The sequence below is a fragment of the Nomascus leucogenys genome, chromosome 20 (genome assembly GCF_006542625.1).
Source record: "Nomascus leucogenys isolate Asia chromosome 20, Asia_NLE_v1, whole genome shotgun sequence".
Taxonomy (NCBI): domain Eukaryota; kingdom Metazoa; phylum Chordata; class Mammalia; order Primates; family Hylobatidae; genus Nomascus; species Nomascus leucogenys.
This window is the reverse complement of record NC_044400.1, coordinates 16,990,330-17,011,134: the sequence shown is the minus strand read 5'-3', so window position 1 is coordinate 17,011,134 and position 20,805 is coordinate 16,990,330. Positions and strand designations below refer to the sequence as shown.

General features: G+C 35.7%; 1 protein-coding gene across 5 annotated transcripts in view; it reads left to right on the top strand.

Annotated features, from left to right (window-relative positions):
- The window catches only part of CCNT2 (cyclin T2), a 40,611-nt gene extending 19,806 nt beyond the window's left edge, over positions 1 to 20,805 (top strand). The window contains exons 4-10 of one of the 5 annotated variants that reach the window (XM_030801055.1): positions 332 to 392; positions 3,970 to 4,032; positions 7,229 to 7,315; positions 7,440 to 7,485; positions 9,080 to 9,243; positions 14,126 to 14,196; positions 14,717 to 20,805. In XM_030801055.1, coding sequence (XP_030656915.1) covers positions 7,472 to 7,485; positions 9,080 to 9,243; positions 14,126 to 14,196; positions 14,717 to 16,135 — 1,668 coding nt within the window. In that variant the 5' untranslated portion in view covers positions 332 to 392; positions 3,970 to 4,032; positions 7,229 to 7,315; positions 7,440 to 7,471 and the 3' untranslated portion in view covers positions 16,136 to 20,805. Of the gene's footprint in view, positions 1 to 331; positions 393 to 3,969; positions 4,033 to 7,228; positions 7,323 to 7,439; positions 7,805 to 9,079; positions 9,244 to 14,125; positions 14,197 to 14,716 lie in introns of all 5 variants that reach the window. The other 4 variants (XM_030801054.1, XM_012502564.2, XR_004027277.1 and 1 more) reach the window with 4 other exon arrangements.

Sequence of the window (20,805 nt, the reverse complement as noted above, 5' to 3'; positions counted from 1 at the left end):
CTTCCTGTCTTTAATATCTCTTGAAGCACCAATGCCTAGGTTGTTTGACTTTACAGACTGTGCACATCTCCTTATTTCAGTTAACTTACCCTCTTTCATATTGGTTAGGTTTTTGTTTTTTGCTGTTTGTTTCCTGTTACAGAAAGTAATTCAGTTTAGGCTTGCCACAGAAGACAGGTTTTCTCTGTCACCCTCAATTTATTTTCTCCATATTTTCAAACTACTGTGGTTCTTTTGTAATCAACCTGTAATTCTCACAAGATGTAACAGTCATGTAGTCTAGGAATGTTATTTTTATTTTAATCAATTTGATAATATTTTTATCTGACAGGCTTACCTTCAACAGACTCAAGAACTGGTTATACTTGAAACCATAATGCTACAAACTCTAGGTACGTACTTACGTCAGATAATGGCTTTTTGTGTGTATTTCACTAAAGCATTCTAAATAAGTGAAAAGATTTCTGAAATAATTGTATTATTGAAGAAAGTTATTTTAAAACAGGTTTTAGACAGGATAAGGTTGCCTGGTTATAAGAAAATTACCTTTCTAGAATTTAATTTCATTTGGCATAATTAAATTGAATGATAAACATACCCTTCAGTATGATTTATTAGGTTTTCAGGTAGTTGAAGTACTGTGCTTCGCTCTGGATTTGCACTGGAGAGTAAAATGGTCCTTTAGGGCTGTTTCATATGATTATGATGTATACAAACTTACACAGCAATCCTTGTTCTCCTCGAGCTTCCAGTCAGTATTTTATGAGTATATCGCTTTTTTTTTTTTTTTTTTTTTTTTTTTTTTTTTTTTTTTAAGACGGAGTCTCGCTCTGTCGCCTAGGCTGGAGTGCAGTGGCGCCATGTCGGCTCACTGCAACCTCTGCCTCCTGGGTTCAAGCAATTCTTCTGCCTCAGCCTCCCAAGTAGCTGGGACTACAGGTGCATACTGCCACACCCGGTTATTTTTTTGTAATTTAGTAGAGACGGGATTTCACCATGTTGCCCAGGCTGGACATGAACTCCTGAGCTCAGGCAGTCTGCCCACTTTGGCCTCCCAAAGTGCTGGGATGACAGGTGTGCGTCACCATGCCCGGCCTGTCACATGATTTTTAATGTGACACAGTAATTATTTAAATGTTGGTCATCCATTTCTAAAAGTTACATCTTTGTATGCAAGTTCAGTTACTGTCACCATTAACCTTACTTGATTTACTGAAATTGAGGCCTAAGAAAGTGATGGCTTATCTAAAGTCATATATTAGTTCTGGAAGAACCTACTAGGATGTGGTAGGAAGAACATGGGCTTTGGGGAGATCCGAGTTAAAACCTGTAGGCCTCTGACTTGCTTTGTAAACTTGGGCAGAAGTTCCTTTACCTGTTATACCTCCATTCTGTGGAGGTGGAATAGTATCTGAGTCATATCGTGAATTTGTCATTTTTTTAATTCATTACTCCATTCCCAGATGTTGAATAGAAGTGTGATAAATCAGTCACAACTTCCCATTGTGACAGACTCTTCATTACAAAACTAGCTTGTGTGAAATACATATGCAGTTGACCCTCAAACAGCACGGGTTTGAACTCCATGGGTCTACGTGGATTTTTTTCAATAAATAATGGAAAATTGAGAATTTGCAACAATTTGAAAAAACTTGTAGGTGAGCTGTAGCCTAGAAATATTGAAAAAATTAAGAAAAAGCTGGATATGTCATGAATGCATAAAATATATATAGATATTAGTCTATTTTATCATTTATTGCCATAAAATATACATAAATCTATTTTTAAAAGATAAAAATTTTAAGAACTTGGGCACACAAACACACCATACGTGGCTGTATTCACAGTTAAGAGAAAATGTAAATAAACAAATGTAAAGGTACATAAAATTAACTTTAATAATACATAACCGTACTACTATGATAATTTTGTAGCCACCTCCTGTTGCTATTGCAGTGAGCTCACGTGTTATGAGTATCCACTTAAAATGCTGTGTGACACTTGTCATCTCTGAACAGTTTGTCTCTCCAGTAAGTTACATATTGCAGTAAAAGAGGTTCTGGCATATTTTTACCGTATTTAGCACGATACTGGAAACTTGGATTAATACCATGGGACCCATACAAAGTGCCTCTAGTGATGCCAGAAGTGCTCCCAAGAAGCAGATAAAAGTTGTGATGCTACAAAAAAAAAGTTGAATTATTTGATATGTACTGTAGATTGAGGTTTGTAGCTACAGTTGCCCACCATTTCAAGATAAATGAATCCCGTGTAAGGTTCAGTGTGAAAGAAGAAAAAGACATTTGTGAATTCATTGCTGCAGCTATACCAGCAGGCACAAAAACCTTGCACTTTATCTCATATTGAAAATGCAGCTTTTATGTGAATGCAGGATTGCTGTAAGAAAGGCATACCTATGGACTCTAATATGATTGGAGAGAAGCTTAAAGCAAAGGGAAGGTGAAGGATCTAAAGCCAGAGAATTTAATGCCAGCGAAAGACAGAAATTATGGTGTATTTCTATAAAGTTACACCAGGTGTTGCCTGCCTCTCCTGCCTCCTCTTTTGTGTCTTCCAACCTGAGACAGTAAGACCAACCCCTCTTCTTCCTCAGCCTACTCTACATGAAGACCTTTATGATGATCCACTTCCACTTAGTACTAGTAAATACATTTTCTCTTCCTTATGATTTTCTTAATAGTTTCTTTAGCTTACTGTGTTGTAAAAATACAGTATATGATACATATAAAAAATATGTGTTGATTAACTGTTCATGTTACCAGTAAGGCTTCAGCGGTAAGCAGGTTCTGGTCAACGATAGTTAAGTCTTAGGGGAGTACATGGATTTTCGACTGCATGGGGATCGGCACCCCTAGGCACTGTGTTATTCAGAAGTCAGCTGTAAATTATTTGAAGTTTCTATAAAATGAAAAGATACCAAAAAAGCGAGGGTCTTATTTCTTCCAAATCCAATGATTTAGCATGTTATTGTTTTACTATACAAAATTATATAAATTTCATTTAAGTAAAAATTTGAGAATGAAAAATTATAAATCATTATAAAATATTTAGTTATTGTTATATAAAATTATAATGTAATATCCATATTGTTTGTGACATATTCTTAAGCACAGAATGAAAAGTGTTATTTTAAGGGGAACATTAGAATTTAGAAGATATGCCTCTATGGCTTTATTTAAAGTATTCTGCATATTTAATTACAGTAGAACTATATATAGACCACACAACAACTTTATAAATCTAGATTACCCATTTGTTAGGATTTTATTTACTTACTGCTTCTGAAGACAACCAAATGTGATCTTCACTTTTAATAAAAGCAGAAACCCCGCAACACCTAAGGATTGATTGCACGTTGAAAGCTTTTAAACATTTCATCTTTGGTATTAGAAACAGTAGTTTAAGCAGTCATGAGACCTCTATGGTTTGTTTGTCATATGATTTTAATTATTAATGAAGTATAGTTATAAGGTAACTGGTTGAAACCCTTTGATCTACAGTGCCGTATCATTTAAAAGCTCATTTCTACCACTGTGGCCCAACAGTTATGTTTATGAAAACTGCACTTTTCACGTCTTCTGAAAGAAAGCTTTGGAATATTAAGAAAGATATTACGTAGTTGAATTCCGTCCTTAAATTGTGGGACCAGCTTAACAGTTGTATTTGCCGGGAATTTAATTAGTTTTTAACTTTAAGATAATCCCAAATTATTTATAATTCAGAATTTTGAATAAATTTACCCTTGGTCTTTTAATTTTATTTTCATAATCGAGACATCGTATTTGAAAAATTATATCTTGTCATTGGAAAAGTAATGAGAATGTCAGTGATGAGAAACTTTAACTTTGGATTTTTCTTAATAATGAAGAATATATTATACGTTTATGGCATTTCTCAGCAAGTACTGTAGTGGTAAATGATTGAAAAAAAAAGTGCTTATCATTTCAGGTTTTGAGATCACCATTGAACACCCACACACAGATGTGGTGAAATGTACCCAGTTAGTAAGAGGTAGGTGATCCTTGAAACTTTTAAGATAAGTATTAATGCTTTTTATTATCTCTAATTAATTTGGGTGCTATTTTGTTCTTCTAGCCTTTTGTTAGGTTTCATTAAAATTAGGGGGAAATGTCATTTTTTAAGCATTACTTTTTAGTGTTCTACTTCTATGTGTGATTCTACCTGGTGTGTTAGCTTCCTTTAAACATAGGTAAGAATCTCATTTCACTAAAACTCTGGAGGGCTTCCAAGTATTAGGACTCTATCCATCCCCCATTGAGCTTTGCTAGTCCCATTTCAGTCAGGCGTGGGCCAATAGTGCATAGATCCAGAAAATAATACTAATTTTGGGTTTGTGTCAAACTTTTGAGTTTTTGAAAAGTGATAACAATTGAAGAATTTTGAGGCCGACCTCAGACCTTTCAGATAAAAATTGCCTTTGTTAAAAGATTTGTCGGTACAGTGGCTCCCACCTGTAATCCCAGCACTTTGGGAGGCCAAGGCAGGCTGATTGCTTGAGCTCAGGAGTTCGAGACCAGCCTGGGCAACATGGTGAAACCCTATCTCTACAAAAAACACAGAAATTAGCTGGTTGTGGTGGTACACGCATGTAGTCTCAACTATTCGGGAGGCCAAGGTGGGAGGATGGCTTTGAGCCCAGTAGTCGGAGGTTGCAGTGAGCCCAGATCATGCCCCTGCACTCTACCTTGGGCAACAAGAATGAGACCGTATCTCAAAAAAAAAAGTTATTTTTTGGGGGAAGTGTTTTGCCCATATTCATTTGGGCAATCTAAAATTGATTTAATGTATTTTTTGAGGGTCTTTGACATTACTAAAAGTGGTTTCCTTTTTGTGCGTAATGGAGAAATAATTAGAGCATAATACATTTAGTTTGTGATGTGCCTGATAAGCCTCTTGTTTATAAACAGGAGGACTTTTTAAAAGTATTGCTTTACTGCTTGTAAAATATCTGGTAGTATCTGATACAGCATTTTTCTACTCCTAAATGAATTCTGTATATCTGTTGTATCCCTAGAAATATTTTTTACACAGTTGCATGTTGTTCTGCTTCTTTCTTCTACTTTCCTGTTTCCATTTCAAGTGTTAACGTATTCATAGCAACCACTTGGGACCTGTAATGTGCCATTTTCTTCCTTTTTGAAAATAGAATTTTGCAGTTTCATTCATTTACTACCAAGCTTTTTTAGATTTATACCAAACAAAATGAGTAAGACTTCTGAAAGTCTTTTGTTTTTAGTATTTACCTAAGTATTCTCACATTTTATTCATTCTAAATTGAATTCATTTTATACCTTGTGATTTATTATGTTAGTGGCTACAATTTTTTAAAAATTGTCTGATAGTGTCATTAGGAAATAGACATCTGAAAATCCAATTTGTATTTTTTTGTAGTAGCACACATTATCATTTGTAAGCTAGAGCATATTTAACTGTGGTTCCTGTTCTTCATGTTTATATCAGTGTGTTTTATAGCACATTTTCATCTGAATATTACAGTATAGCATAGAATTGTATACATAACTAGTTGTAGATGTTGAATTACGGAAAAAGGGTTAGTTTTTTCTAAAAACTTGAAAAAGGTTAAGCTAAACTTTGTAAGCATTGTAGCCATATAATTTGCTTTAAATTAAGAGCCTATTGAAGAAACATTAGTTGGAAGTACTAGTATATGTTTAAAAATATTGCTTATGAATATTAACTTAGGAAATTGGATTTTCAGGTTACTGTTGTGAAATTTGAATCAACTTTAAATTATCAGAGTTTAATATTTTTTGTACATGTTCTCCTACAACTAAAAATTCTAGAGACATGAAGTCAGTTTACTTGAAAAATAGTAACTTTTAAAACATTTACAAAAACTACAAATTTGATTATCATCCAAAACAAATATTTAGACCAGATTATTTGTTGTTGTTAATGTTAAAATATGACCGATTCTTTGAGTACAAACCATATATATGTTTAATGTCATTTTGTCTGACTAACATTTCAGGTAACTATAGAATATATCTTACTCCATTTTAAAAGTACTCTTTCATGTTTTGGTGTCTTTTTTTTTTCTTTGCTCTTTTACAACTTTTAGCTAACAGCATTTCCCCTCTATTCTCTGTTGCACAGTGACTGTTTCTGGATCACTGAATTTAGATACATTCCTAGGTGAAAACTGCTAATGGCATTTTTTAATTATTATTTTTTCCTTCTCTACGTATTTTTATTCTGGGGGGGAGGGGAAAATAAATTTGATTTCTGTGAAGTCTTTTTCTCCCCTCTGGAGATGAGAAAGTTGATATTATGCTACTTTGCTGCAGAATTGGCTAATGTCATTTTACAGGGACCTTCACTTCTGTGATTTCTCCTTCCCTCCCCACCAGGAAAGTCACACTGCCACCAAGACATCTGATGCTTTGACACTCTTCCTTAGCACAACTCTGCTAAACCCCAGTCCCTTTTGTAAAACCTTTATGTTGATGATCCACATGGGGCAGCAGGGATTACAGGTGCCATGAATAAAAAATAGGGGAAGGGGAAAGAAATTTGAGGACTGTTAGAGGGGCGGAGTTGAGATAAACTGATCCTAGATGAGCAGAGGGGAAAGGTATGTCAGTGCTTGTAGATGTAATTGGGAAAAAGGGAAACTATAACAAGAGCATCCCTGTTGGGAAGACTAAGAGGCAGAATAAGGGGAGGGAAAACTTTTCAGTGTCTTAAGCTAATTAAAAACTGCCTTTCTGTTGGGGACCAGTGTTGAAGCATTCTGATCCTCCCTAGAATACCTGTATCTTTCCTAAGTTAGTCTTTAATTAGATTCTGTAATTTGAAATAAAATACAGTGGAGCCTCCTGTATCTATACCCATATGCTGTTTCTAGGTTTATTCTCTGTTGATGCTTAATAGCATGATGAAAAACTGAGCAGTTTGTGCTCTGTGTTTTGTGGGGTGGGGGTTTGTTTTGTTTTGTTTTTGATGGAAGTATTTAAGCCAACTTAAATATGACTGAGGATTAAGTCTGGCAGGCAACTCTTTGTATTTTGTATTAGACTTCAAAATCTTTTCTTCTTCTTCTTCTTTTTTTTTTTAAATCCAGGAGAATGCTTTATTGCAACTTTTAGCTGACTAGATGCTTAACTTAGTAACAAGTTTAGCCCTTGTAACTGGCTAGCTAAAAGCAAATCGGCTTGTTTCTCAGATCTTTGGGGGATAGCAAGAAACATTTGAGTGAATGTTGTTGAAGATTTTCAGTAGTATAGAAAATGATGGCGCTCTTGTGATATTTGTAAGTAGTAAGTAAAATTTACTTTTTGTGTACAAATCTTTGAAGTTTTTGTTGTGTTGAGAACTTTTTGATGGTAGCACGTTAAAGCTGATAGTATTGTCTTCGTTTTTTTTTTTTCTTACAGCAAGCAAGGATTTGGCACAGACATCCTATTTCATGGCTACCAACAGGTTGTTATCCTGACCCTCTTTGTTGCACTGTTGTAGCACACTATAGCTTCCTTTAATGCAGGGCCCCCTCAATGTGTCTCTTACCCTTGTTGCGACAGGAGACTGGACCATCTACTGTGGTGGTACCTTCCTGTTTGCTTTGCGGTGTATTGTACAAGGGACTTTGGGCACAGAGGGGTTAAATGCACAATGTGAAGTGTAGTGGTGCTTTCTGATGACATATTCTCGATTTGTGAGTGCATAAGTCTAAAATTGGTAGCCTGAATAGCAGCTAAAGATTACAAAGAGCTAAACTTAACGTAGAAATTCGAGCAACTTGGTAAGTATAAAGCTATTTCCAGTTTACAATTATAGTTAAATGACAATTTTAAAAATTTCACGTTGATCCAGTCTTAACTTTAAAATACTCATTAAAGTTTTTTTAATAAATAAAATTTATGTAATTTGAAATTTTTTTTCAGATAATACCCACTAGTAGCAAGTTAAAAGTAGTCAAGTCCTATCCATGCCTGGATTTGCATAAACACAATTTTTCCTTTTTTTTTTTTTTTAAACAAAAATACCTTCCTTTTCAGTTTTATATAGAGTAAAAAATGGTATGTGTTTATGGCTGACCAGATAACATTTCCATCATTGAAACCAAACTGGAAGAATAGTTTTAAGGAGGCTTTAATATATAATTCTGTTCTAGATTTATTAATGATTTAAATTTATCTTTTTGAGTGGATCATTGGGGAGAAGGGACCAAACCAGCTTTGTATGGTCCCTAATTTCTTGTGACACTGATAAGTTTTATTTACAATTTCAGATTGGCAAATACTGCTATATTTTCTCAAATATCTGTTGTTGGTATTTAACCTCTATCCCCAGTAATTCTGAACAGCAACATAAAAAGACTTAAATTTGAAACTTTGATTAGAAAAGGCTAGCTGTGACACATATTACATGCCACATAGTTGGCATATAATGGCAGGAGAAAGGTAGTATTTTTGCAGTATTTAATAACATTGAGCCTTGAAGCTGTTTGGCAAAAGGTAAGTTTCCTTTGTGGCTTTGCTGAAAAACTAGGCATAGATTTACATAGATATGTGTTTAATTCTCTCTGCTTCACTAAAGAAAGCAAATGCCTATTAAGCCACATCAGATGGGATAATCCCTGATTATTGTGAGATTGAAATTACTTTGTCAATTTTACAAATAGTTTTTATCTTTCCATTTACATATTTACCATGACATTACAAAAGAAAAATACCACAAAAAATTTACAGTGTTATCTATATAGTGATTATTGCAAATGTACTATCTTCCTCTCCTTTTATAAAATACTTCAATTTTAGATGTAAAAACAAAATTTTAAATATTAATATATTAGTAGTAGTAATATACTCGGGAGTGAGTGAGGGGAAATGTTCATTTTATGTAGATTTTTCAGTACTAGAATTTTATAACTTAGCTTTTAATTTAATAAAATAAGGTTTTATACTCTAGACTTAAAGAGTTTAAATTTTGCTCTAATCTTACTGGTAAATGTTTTTCTTTGTTTTACATACTTGAATTTTTATGGCTCTCCATTTTCAAACCTGCTCTGCAACAGTCTGCATCTTACAACCTTCTGTCTTCAGTACAAACCAACAGTGATAGCATGTGTATGCATTCATTTGGCTTGCAAATGGTCCAATTGGGAGATCCCTGTATCAACTGATGGAAAGCATTGGTGGGAATATGTGGATCCTACAGTTACTCTAGAATTATTAGATGGTAAGTAGAGAAAATAAATTTTTAAAAATTTGGAATTATCTAAGTTGGCAGTTGTCTGAATTGACAATAGAAAGTGTCAGTACACTATCAAATGAACAGAATGAAAACAACAATTCATCAGCCTAAAGAAAAAAAAATTGAGTCTGGAAGCTATGCTCATGCCTGTAATCCCAGCACTGTGGGAGGCTGAGGCAGGAGGATCACTTGAGCCCAGGAGTTCAAGACCAGGCTGGGAAGCATAGACTCTGTCTCTACAAAAAAAAATGTTAAAAATTGACTGGGTGTGGTGGTGCGTGCCTATAGTCTCAGCTACTTGGGAGGCTGAGGCGGGATGATCACTTGAGCACAGGAAGTCAAGGCTGCGGTAAGCCTTGAAGGCACTGCTCTACTCCAGCCTGGGTGTATATTAACTACCACCGAATATCTAAAGCCTTTTCAGGACTTAAAAAATAAATAAATAAGGTTTAGAATTCCGTAACCATAAGCTGACAAGATAAGAATAGTGATTTAAAGTATACTAATTCTGTTGAGTTGTAAATGTGTACTGAAAGTTGAGTGTTAACTGTGAAGCAGTAAACTAAAGGGATTTTCAGGGGATTGTGTTTCTTGCTCTGTATTACCATTGTTGCCTTACATTGTTAAGTATGAATACATAAGGAGAAATTATGGGTGTGTGTTCTGTTAATTAGGAACGTGGAATTTTGGGGATGTTGTGATGAGAAATTCCTCTGGTTGAGAAGTAAAAGAAGCTGGCCAGAAATGGGAGATTCTTGGGATTAGGGCATTTTAACCATGTACTGTAGATTTCAGCAAGAAAATAGATAACCTTTTGTGTGTGTGTGTGTGTGTGTGTGTGTGTGTGTGTGTGTGTGTGTGTCAGTCTCACTCTGTCGCCAAGGCTGGAGTGCAGTGGTACAATCTTGGCTCACTGCAACCTCCACCTCCCAAGTTCAAGCAGTTCTCCTGCCTCAGCCTCCGAAGTTGCTGGGACTGCAGGCACGAGCCACCACACCCATCTAGTTTTTGTATTTTTAGTAGAGATGGGGTTTCACCATGTTGGCCAAGCTGGTCTCAAACTCCTCACCTCAGATGATCTGCCCACCTTGTCCTCCCAAAGTGCTGGGATTACAGACTTGTGCCTGGCCTTGTTTTGTTTTGTTTTGTTTTGTTTTGTTTGTTTTTTGAGACAGATACTCACTCTGCCCCCCAAGCTGGAGCGCAGTGGTGCATCCTGGGCTCACTGCAACCTCTGCCTCCCAGGTTCAAGCGATTCTCGTGCCTCAGCCTCCCAAGGAGCTGGGACCACAGGCGCATGCCACCACGCCCGGATAATTTTTGTATTTTTAGTAGAGACGGGGTTTTGCAGTCCACCTGTCTTAGCCTCCCAGAGGGCTGGGATTACAGTTTTGAGCCTCCGTGCCCCACTTGATGTTTAAGATAGGGGTCTGCAAAGAGTAACACTATTTTACTCTTTATTTTAGAGTAAGATAGGGGTTTTTTTACTCTTTATTTTAGAGTAAGATAGGGGTCTGCAAAGAGTAACACTATTTTACTCTTTATTTTAGAGTTTGTGGACCATAAGGTCTCTGTTGCAACTATACAGCTATACCATTGCAGCCGGAAAACAGCCATAGGCAACTTGTAACTGATTGGGTGTGGCTGTGTTCCAATAAAACTTTTGTTGACAAAAATAGGTGGCCAGCCATATTTGGCCAATTATCCATAGTTTGCCTGTTCTTATTTGTGAAATATGCTTCTTTGTTTCATCTTTTTCTGTTTTGTTCTCCACCTGGAGAAAATTATCCCAGAATATATATCTCATGCTGTATTATTGTTGCATGATTATAATGTTTTCTTAAATTGTTAGAGGCTTTTTCAGAGTTTACCCAGAGGAAAGGAAACCTTCAGTGAGTTGAAATGACATCTAAAACTCAGCGAGGGCTTAATCTGTTCTACAGCTTGAAAAATCAGGTTATCTAGGTCATTGTTTTAGTTTAATAGTCACTAGATTAAGATTACCAGGTAGGCAAAATCTTGTTGTTGTTGTTGTTGTTGTTGTTGTTGTTGTTGAGACAGAGTCTCGCTCAGTCGCCCAGGCTAAAGAGCGCAGTGGCGCAATCTCGGCTTGCTGCACTCTCTGCCTCCCGGGTTCAAGCAGTTCTCTGCCTCAGCCTCCTGAGTAGCTGGGATTACAGGTGCCCGCCACCACACCTGACTAATTTTTGTATTTTTGGTAGAGACAGGGTTTCACCATGTTGCCCAGGCTGATCTTGAACTCCTGACTTCATGATCCACCCACCTCGGCCTCAAAGTGCTAGGATTACAGGCGCAAACCACCACACCCAGCCAGTAGGCATAATCTTAGTAAAAATAGTTTATATACCTGGTGCTGAAGTAGAAAGATCACAAAAAAGTAATCTGCCTTTTATCCTGTCTTTAGGTCAGAGGTTAGGTTGTTGTTTATGTGGGGTTGTTTGACACAGCAGGAGCTACCTCATTTCCATTCTGAAAAGTTTATTAATTTGGAGAGCAATTGAATAGGAATCTTGGAGACCTGATACATTAAGACTTTCACCATGTTTTGCAGCAGCTTTTTTTTCTGTGTCAGTCACAAAAAGACAATTCAAAATTTAAGACATGAAGATGTGGCCAGGTGCAGTCACTCACATATCTTGAGCACAGGAGTTTGAGCCCAGCCTAAGCAACATGGCAAAACCATGTTTCTACTAAAAATACATACAAACCGGGCGTGATGGCGCACTCCTATAGACCCAACTACTGTGGAGGCTAAGATGGGAGGATCACCTGAGCCTGGGAAGTCAAGGTTGTAGTGAGCTGTGATAATGCTACTGCACTCCAGCCTGGGCAACAGAGGAAACCCTGTCTGAAAAAAAAAAAAAAGACATGAAGATTTATCTGAATTGTAGAGTGAAGTGTTACTACTATTCTTATTATTTACTGAAATAATTCACTTAATGACTGTGTTCCAGAAAAGAACATTGGTTTAGACAGTAGCTTTGAGAGAGAAGGGCCTCTATTTTAGGCACATACTATGATTTTTGTGCATATAGCTAATTAATTATGTTAATGGATTATTTAACAGATCTTTTGTTCTTCTGCTATAAAATTTAATACAGTAGGATACTTAAGAAAAACAAAGCTTACATTTTGTGTACGAGATTTTGGACCAGAACTTGAAGTGTATTTAATGTTTTACAACCAAGTTGTTAACAGAAATTGAGTCAAAACAACTTTGTTAATGTTGGACCCAAAAGTAGAAAAATAGTCTTTTTTTTTTTGTCTTTTTTTTCAAATGAGGAAGTAAAGGTCTGGGCATCAGGGTTTTTTTCATCCAAACTAGATGAAAAAGCTCATGAGACTTTAGCAGGGACTAGTCATGACATTGTCAAGGAAATTACATCTTGAAAGATTAATGGTTAAATTATAGCTTGTCTGAATTGTCGATCTTAACACTGGCTTAGAATAGTTTACAAAGAAGCTTGCTATTACAAAATGAACCTGTAGTCTCTATTAATAGAGGTTCCCCCAGTATTGAGGTGGAATTGGCATTATTAATATTATATAATATTCTAATGTATTTGACTGATGAATATTTGAGAGTGGCTGGTAACTATTAATGACATTAGTTCATCAAAACCACACTACTTTGGAAAAGTGGGTCATTTCATTGTAATCAGAATTTTAAGAAAGTTAATAGAAATTTACAACAAAGATAGTTGGCTAATATATTAATAGTGTTGATTGCTAGGAAGTATGAGTATATTTGGAGGAATTTTCCCCTTTAAAAAAAAGTCTGGACGTGGTGGCTCACACCTGTAATCCCAGCACTTTGGGAGGCCAAGATAGGAGGATCACTTGAGCCCAGGAGTTTGAGACCAGCCTGGTCAACATAGCGAGACCCTGTATCTATTATTTAACAAACAAACAAAAAAAGAAATGCAAAATATTGCATAGTTCCCCGTATACCCTTTAGCTTGTCCTGATACTAACATCTTACATAACAATATATGATTATCAAAACTAGGAAATTAACACTGGTACAATACTGTTAACTAAACCACAGATGTTATTCAGTATTCCATATTTTTCCCTGTTCTAGGATCCCATGTTCCATTTAGTTGACATGTCCCTTCAAGTCTTCTCCAGTCTGTGACAGTTCTTCAATCTTTCCTTGTCTTTCATAACACTGACACTTAGAAGAATAATGGTCATTTTATACAGTGTTCCTTATTTGGGGTTTGTCTGATGATTTCTCATTATTACGTTGAAGTTACGCATTTTGAGCGAGAATACCATAGAAGTAGATTGGGTCTTGCTTGGTGCATCATATCAAGGGGTACAGTATGTTGATATGTCTTATAACTGGTAATGACAACCGTGATCACTTGGTATCCTTCAAGTGGTTTCTGCACTTTAAAGTCACTTTTTTTTTTCTCTTTGTAATTAACACATTTCATGGGGAAGAGACGTTGGGATTATACAAATAACCCTTTTCCTCAAACTTTTGTCCACTAATTTTAAAGAATCTTTTGATAGATCTTGCCTGCAACAAAAATTATTGTGTTGTTTACCTAATGAAGATTTTTTTTTATTGGGGGCGGATTATTTTTAATGCTACTAGATTTTCTAGAGATTCTAATTAAGCAAGTAAAATCAAGAGGGAAAGTAATCGTTACAAAAGGATTCAGCTTTGAAAATGCCGGTTGAGAGTTGTGTGTACTTCTGTGTATGCTGAGGATTTAATAGGAGGGTAAAAGTGAAGTAGATGAACTCCTAGCATTCCTTTTTAATACTGCCCACTTAAGAGAAATTTAAATCCTAAAGGCATCTTCTAAGTTTCAAATTTAAATTTTATTTTTAGAGCTAACACATGAGTTTCTACAAATATTGGAGAAAACGCCTAATAGGTTGAAGAAGATTCGAAACTGGAGGGTAAGAGAATTGACAGGGTTTAACAGAATTTCAGTCTTTATGTAACATTTACATAGCTAACCAGTTTGAATTTTTGTGGTTAAATAATCTTTGCAGTATTCCTGAATAATTCAACGTATCTCAAGTTACATATACTCACATACCCAACTACTGAGTCCAGTGGACTTTGCTAAAAGTACATTATACTTTTAAAAAAATTTTTGCAGTGATTATGACAAAAGTATCCTCTTCATTTTACAAATGGGGAAACTGAAGCCTAGACAAGTTTAATTACTTTCTCAAGTGCTGGGCTAGGATTTAACTTGTATCTGTTTCTAAAATTGGTGTTTTCAATTTTTTATAGGCTTCTTTTATGCCTCTAAGGCATTTATTTACTGGCAACATAAAACCTTGAACCCGGGTCATTTTATTTCCATATATTTAATATGTAATGTTTTTAATATGTAACTTTTATAAGACAAGAAATTTGCATTAAATTATTTTGCTATATCACTGCTTCTTCTGTGTTTTATTTTAATAGGCTAATCAGGCAGCTAGGAAACCAAAAGTAGATGGACAGGTATCAGAGACACCACTTCTTGGTTCATCTTTGGTCCAGAATTCCATTTTAGTAGATAGTGTCACTGGTGTGCCTACAAACCCAAGTTTTCAGAAACCATCTACATCAGCATTCCCTGCGCCAGTACCTCTAAATTCAGGAAATATTTCTGTTCAAGACAGCCATACATCTGATAATTTGTCAATGCTAGCAACAGGAATGCCAAGTACTTCATACGGTTTATCATCACACCAGGAATGGCCTCAACATCAAGACTCTGCAAGGACAGAACAGCTATATTCACAGAAACAGGAGACATCTTTGTCTGGTAGCCAGTACAACATCAACTTCCAGCAGGGACCTTCTATATCACTGCATTCAGGATTACATCACAGACCTGACAAAATTTCAGATCATTCTTCTGTTAAGCAAGAATATACTCATAAAGCAGGGAGCAGTAAACACCATGGGCCAATTTCCGCTACTCCAGGAATAATTCCTCAGAAAATGTCTTTAGATAAATATAGAGAAAAGCGTAAACTAGAAACTCTTGATCTTGATGTAAGGGATCATTATATAGCTGCCCAGGTAGAACAGCAGCACAAACAAGGGCAGTCACAGGCAGCCAGCAGCAGTTCTGTTACTTCTCCCATTAAAATGAAAATACCTATCGCAAATACTGAAAAATACATGGCAGATAAAAAGGAAAAGAGTGGATCACTGAAATTACGGATTCCAATACCACCCACTGATAAAAGCGCCAGTAAAGAAGAACTGAAAATGAAAATAAAAGTTTCCTCTTCAGAAAGACACAGCTCTTCTGATGAAGGCAGTGGGAAGAGCAAACATTCAAGCCCACATATTAGCAGAGACCATAAGGAGAAGCACAAGGAGCATCCTTCAAGCCGCCACCACACCAGCAGCCACAAGCATGCCCACTCACATAGTGGCAGCAGCAGCGGTGGCAGTAAACACAGTGCCGACGGAATACCACCCACTGTTCTGAGGAGTCCTGTTGGTCTGAGCAGTGATGGCATTTCCTCTAGCTCCAGCTCTTCAAGGAAGAGGCTGCATGTCAATGATGCATCTCACAACCACCACTCCAAAATGAGCAAAAGTTCCAAAAGTTCAGGTAGTTCATCTAGTTCTTCCTCCTCTGTTAAGCAGTATATATCCTCTCACAACTCTGTTTTTAACCATCCCTTACCCCCTCCTCCCCCTGTCACATACCAGGTGGGCTACGGACATCTCAGCACCCTCGTGAAACTGGACAAGAAGCCAGTGGAGACCAACGGTCCTGATGCCAATCACGAGTACAGTACAAGCAGCCAGCATATGGACTACAAAGACACATTCGACATGCTGGACTCGCTGTTAAGTGCCCAAGGAATGAACATGTAATAATTTGTTTAGGTCAATTTTTCCTTTACTTTTTTAATTTAAAAATTGTTAGAATGGAAAAATTCCTTCTGATCTAGCAGTGGTAACCCCTGCTGTTGCTGCCACTGCTTCAATATTTGTAAGTGCTGCTTTATTCTTCATTCTGAAAAGAAGAGATTATAGTAAACAAGTCTTTATCTCCACATACGATAGTGTTATAAATACTGTAAAAGCATGGAAGGTGCAAAACTCAGTATTTCTACAATTGCAGCTAAGAACATTAGGATGAATGGCTGGCTGCTTCTAGGAATATAAGATGCCTCAAGCATTCATTATTTATGATTTGAATACTGTAGCTATTTTTTGTTGTTGCTTGGCTTTTGAATGAGTGTAAATTGTTTTCTTTTGTGTATTTATACTTGTATGTATGATTTGCATGTTTCAATGATAAAGGGATAAAACAGTATACTGACAACTGTTTACAAGAAAGTGGAGAAAAATGTACATACATTTTTGTATGTTTAGATATTACCATAAATACTCAGGATTGGAGCTGCTTGTAAGTATAACAATATACAGAATAACTTTATCTTGTCAGAGTCCATCACTAATCTAAAACAAAGGTGGCACTTTTTTATGTTAACCTTAAACTCTAGGCCTTACTGGAAGCCACTGATAGGGGACACTTCACTACCAGATGTGTATGCAGTGCCACAGATGGTCATATACACTGTGAGGCACTGAAATTTTGCCTTCAGAGGTTCTGACCAGATTGGCTGCTGAAATAGCCCCTAACTTTCTGAAGGCTTGAAGAGGAAAAAATAAAGTTTACATACTCTTGATGTGAAGTGCATTTAAATGTTTGTTGGCTTGTTGCAGTTCTATGAAACAGAGCTGTTAATAATGGTTGTGTGGATTACTGTGATTTGAAAACTAAATTCACAATAACTTACCTAGTAGAGATTTAGTGAGTTGTTTCCTTTAAAGAATTTTACACTACATATTTTAATAGTAAACAGGGATCACTTTTCCTTTAGCATTCAGAATGACACCATATTCTTAAATATACTCCTTCCCTGAAGCGTGTTTGTGTGTGATGCCATATTTCTTTTTCAGGTAAATGTAGTCTTCCTTATAAAAATGAAATTAAACCTATGCTCTCAATTCTTTTATATTCTAACAATAAATAAAAAAGAAAAGATTACTGACTGTGCATTGTACCTGTATTTATAGTTTCTCGTTATCAGGAAGCTCTGTAAGAAAGAAAAGGTCAGCCTCCCAGGCAAACCACTAGTGGAGGTTTTACATTTGTTTGCACATCTCAGTATATTTCTGTTGAGGTAAAGTTTGCACAGTCATCTGACTTCTGATCAAACATTAGATTTTAACTTGTTTAGATTTTGTCTTAAACACCAGTAATATGGCTCTTGTTTATCAGCTAATCTTGAATTTATTCTGTGGTAAATCTGAGTTGTTGAGTATATTTGAGATTGATTGGATCAACCTCTTGTTGAACTGAAAACTTAATTTTTTCTCTGTATTTTTGTTACAAAGCCACTGATATGTGCACAATTGTAATTAAGTATGTTGCAGTTGTAAATATTAGAGTTTAATCTCGTGCTCTACCTTTATTTAGCAATTACCTAATTTGCCAGTAGCTTTATAATTTTTAAAGATAATTGTTCATTATTTTGTCAATGTTATTTGAACTTGGGGTACTTAGGAGCCTCTTTGTAGGGACTGTGCCTAGGTAGCATGTCCTAACATTTGTTCTTGTCTTGCATAACTTTAGTAATCTTTGTCATTATATGTAACTTTGTTGCTCTGTATGGCATAATATTGTATCCATAAACATGGTAATTTTGATACAGTTATACTTTTACAGTGGTACATAATCCAAGGACTAGTATAGAATTAAGCCGAGTGCAAGATGAGGGAGGGAAGGGCTTTCTTGGTAATTTAGATGTGAAACCTCTACAGAGCTATCATGTAAAAACTACATAAGGTGGTTGTGCTACTGTATAATTGGGGGTGATAATACCAGGAATTTTAATAAGATTTTGTAAAGAATATCCAGAAAAGTAGTGAACTTATTTTCAGTAGACATAGAAAACAATGTGAATATTTAAGGTCTGTGACTATAGTTAAACTTCACTAAGAATTTGCAGAATTGTTTTGAGATGTGGGAATAAAGGTAATTTTATTGAATCTTCATTGGTGCTAATGATGGACAGTTAAAAAGATAGCTAGTGTATATTGTTATGGGTCAGTACTTATTAGTACTTCCAAAATTGAATTTGAAATGCTATGTATTCACTTTTCACTCTGTAAATGTAATTCTTTACAATGACTTTATTTATTAAAGGGCAGCCAGTTGTCATTTTTACAGGATTGTGTGAGCTATTCAAACTCTTCAACCCCTGAACAGGATATTAAGCTTCCAAAATAACGATGGGGATAAATATGGAAATCCTTTTTAAGTTGTATTTCCATTTAACAAAAACCCTTATAATTCATACTATCATGAATTTGCTTTATCCATCTCATTTGCATAACAGTTCATCTGCCTGGTCCCATTAGGCTCTACCAAAGAAAGACTCTGATGAGTGGACATTATTACTGTGACTCTTGTAAGTAGCCATAAATAAACCAAAATAGTATCAAATTTAGGTATGAAATTCCACATGTGCAAAGTACTGTTAAGGTGATAACATTTTTGATGAGATTAAAAAAAATATTTGAAATATTAAAAAGCATTATCTTTAAACATCCTATAAAAGAGTGAGTCATTTTTAAGTTGTGTTTTCCCTAGATCACTGATTTGTTGCAAAGAAAGGCTTTACTTCTACCTCTTCCAGCTAGTTTTCCAATATTGAGCTGTGTCCCTCTAAATATTTGCCTTAGCTATTTCAAAATAGGTATTTTCAGAACCAAAGCAAAGGGATGGTTTGTTCACTGAAACATTCTTAGAGGCCTGCTTAACGGGCAGCAGTGTCCTATAGTGGTAAAACCTCACAGTTTCCTAATAGCAGGTATGTAAATACCAAAAAAGTCCTGTTGTCAGCCCTAGGTTTATCTTTGAAAGTTAAATGTGCACCTTGGTCTTCTCCGTGTGTGCAGATTCGTTCTGGTTAAAGTTCTTATTCAGAGTTAAAGAAATTTCTGACATGATGTATGGTTTCTTGACTGTCATGAGTGGCTGCTTATATTACTTTGTAGCAACAGATTGTATTAATAATTACATAGAATACCTAACTTTTTTGGCCTATCCTCTTTGAACTAGAAATGACTACTTGAGGGCTATTTCAGAGAACCAATATGAAATGTTTTTGTTAGTACCAAATACCCTTGCCTTAAAAGGTTTCAAGCACATTTTCTTTTATATTTGAGAACTTAAATTGCTGACTTGTATTCTTTAAGCAACCTTAGAAATAAACCACTGCTTATATCTGCATGAATATTATGCATTTCATGAGTACAGTTAGTTGACTAGATATTTCAGGGTTTTGCATTTTCTATAGACATGGGGACTTTCTTAACATGGTAACATTTTAGGAAAACCATTCTCTCAAGGTATTACACCATTTCCAATTTTATCCAAATGAAAAGCATATCTGATTAAATTTAGGATGTCTTTGCTGAGAATATTTGGAGGCTCTTGTTAGGAAGAGTCATGGATTCGGTATTTCTAACCTGATTACTGCCTCAGAGGCTGTCTTGAAGGGAGGCAGTAGGATTTACTGACTACCTTTACCCAGATGAGAGATCAACAAATCTCACACTTGAATTAAATGAGTTGACAGGACAATAGGTGCTAATCTCATGCGCTCTAAGATGGGCTTATTTAGACAGGGATTTTTGCATTGGAAAAGCAGTACATTCTCTGACCTTGGGTACCAAGCTATGATACTAATTTGAGAATCGCATTCTGATACATTAATATCAGAAATCAGTGAGCAACCTAATTGCTGTAAGCTGACATACATGGAAGCCGAAATCAAAAGGTTGCTTGTTTTGTTAGTTTCCCTGGAGCATCTATTTTTGTAATACATCTTGCCAGTGGGACTGAAAAGCTCAAAATGTTTTAGGCCTAATATCATACATTAATTTTCTGCTCTGCAGTGTCAATTTGGGCACAGCCAATTTTTGCCTCTGTGGCACCTTTATAATTTACTGTTACCTATTCTGCCTGACAGATTGCTTAAGTAGGTTGATAAGATACATCGAAGATTGAATGGCTAGGAGTAATTCTGTTCTCATATAGGCAACTTCACTGTGGAATCCATTTATCTCAAAGTTTTGAGAGCCGTCTAATTTCCTTTATTTTCAAGTTTGGGGCGGAAACTCAAAATCCCGAGCATTGCCACTTTAGTAGTTTGTTTGATTTGCCTATTGTTTAATAACGAGTACATTCTTATTAAGTGATGAGTACATTCTTATTTTTAAGGCATGTTTTGTCTTTCAAGCAACTTCATTTTATTAGAAAAACTTAGTATGTACTCATTTGTTGTAAACAGAGATTGTGGAGTTTCATTTTCTGAATGTACTCAAAACTCCCAACAACAATTGAATAGGATGTTTGCTAATAGAAAATCTAAAACAGGAATATGTGTATATGGCATGAACTAGTCATTGACTTTAAGCTTCTTATCTATACAAGGAACTAATAAAATGTTTATTGACAACATAAA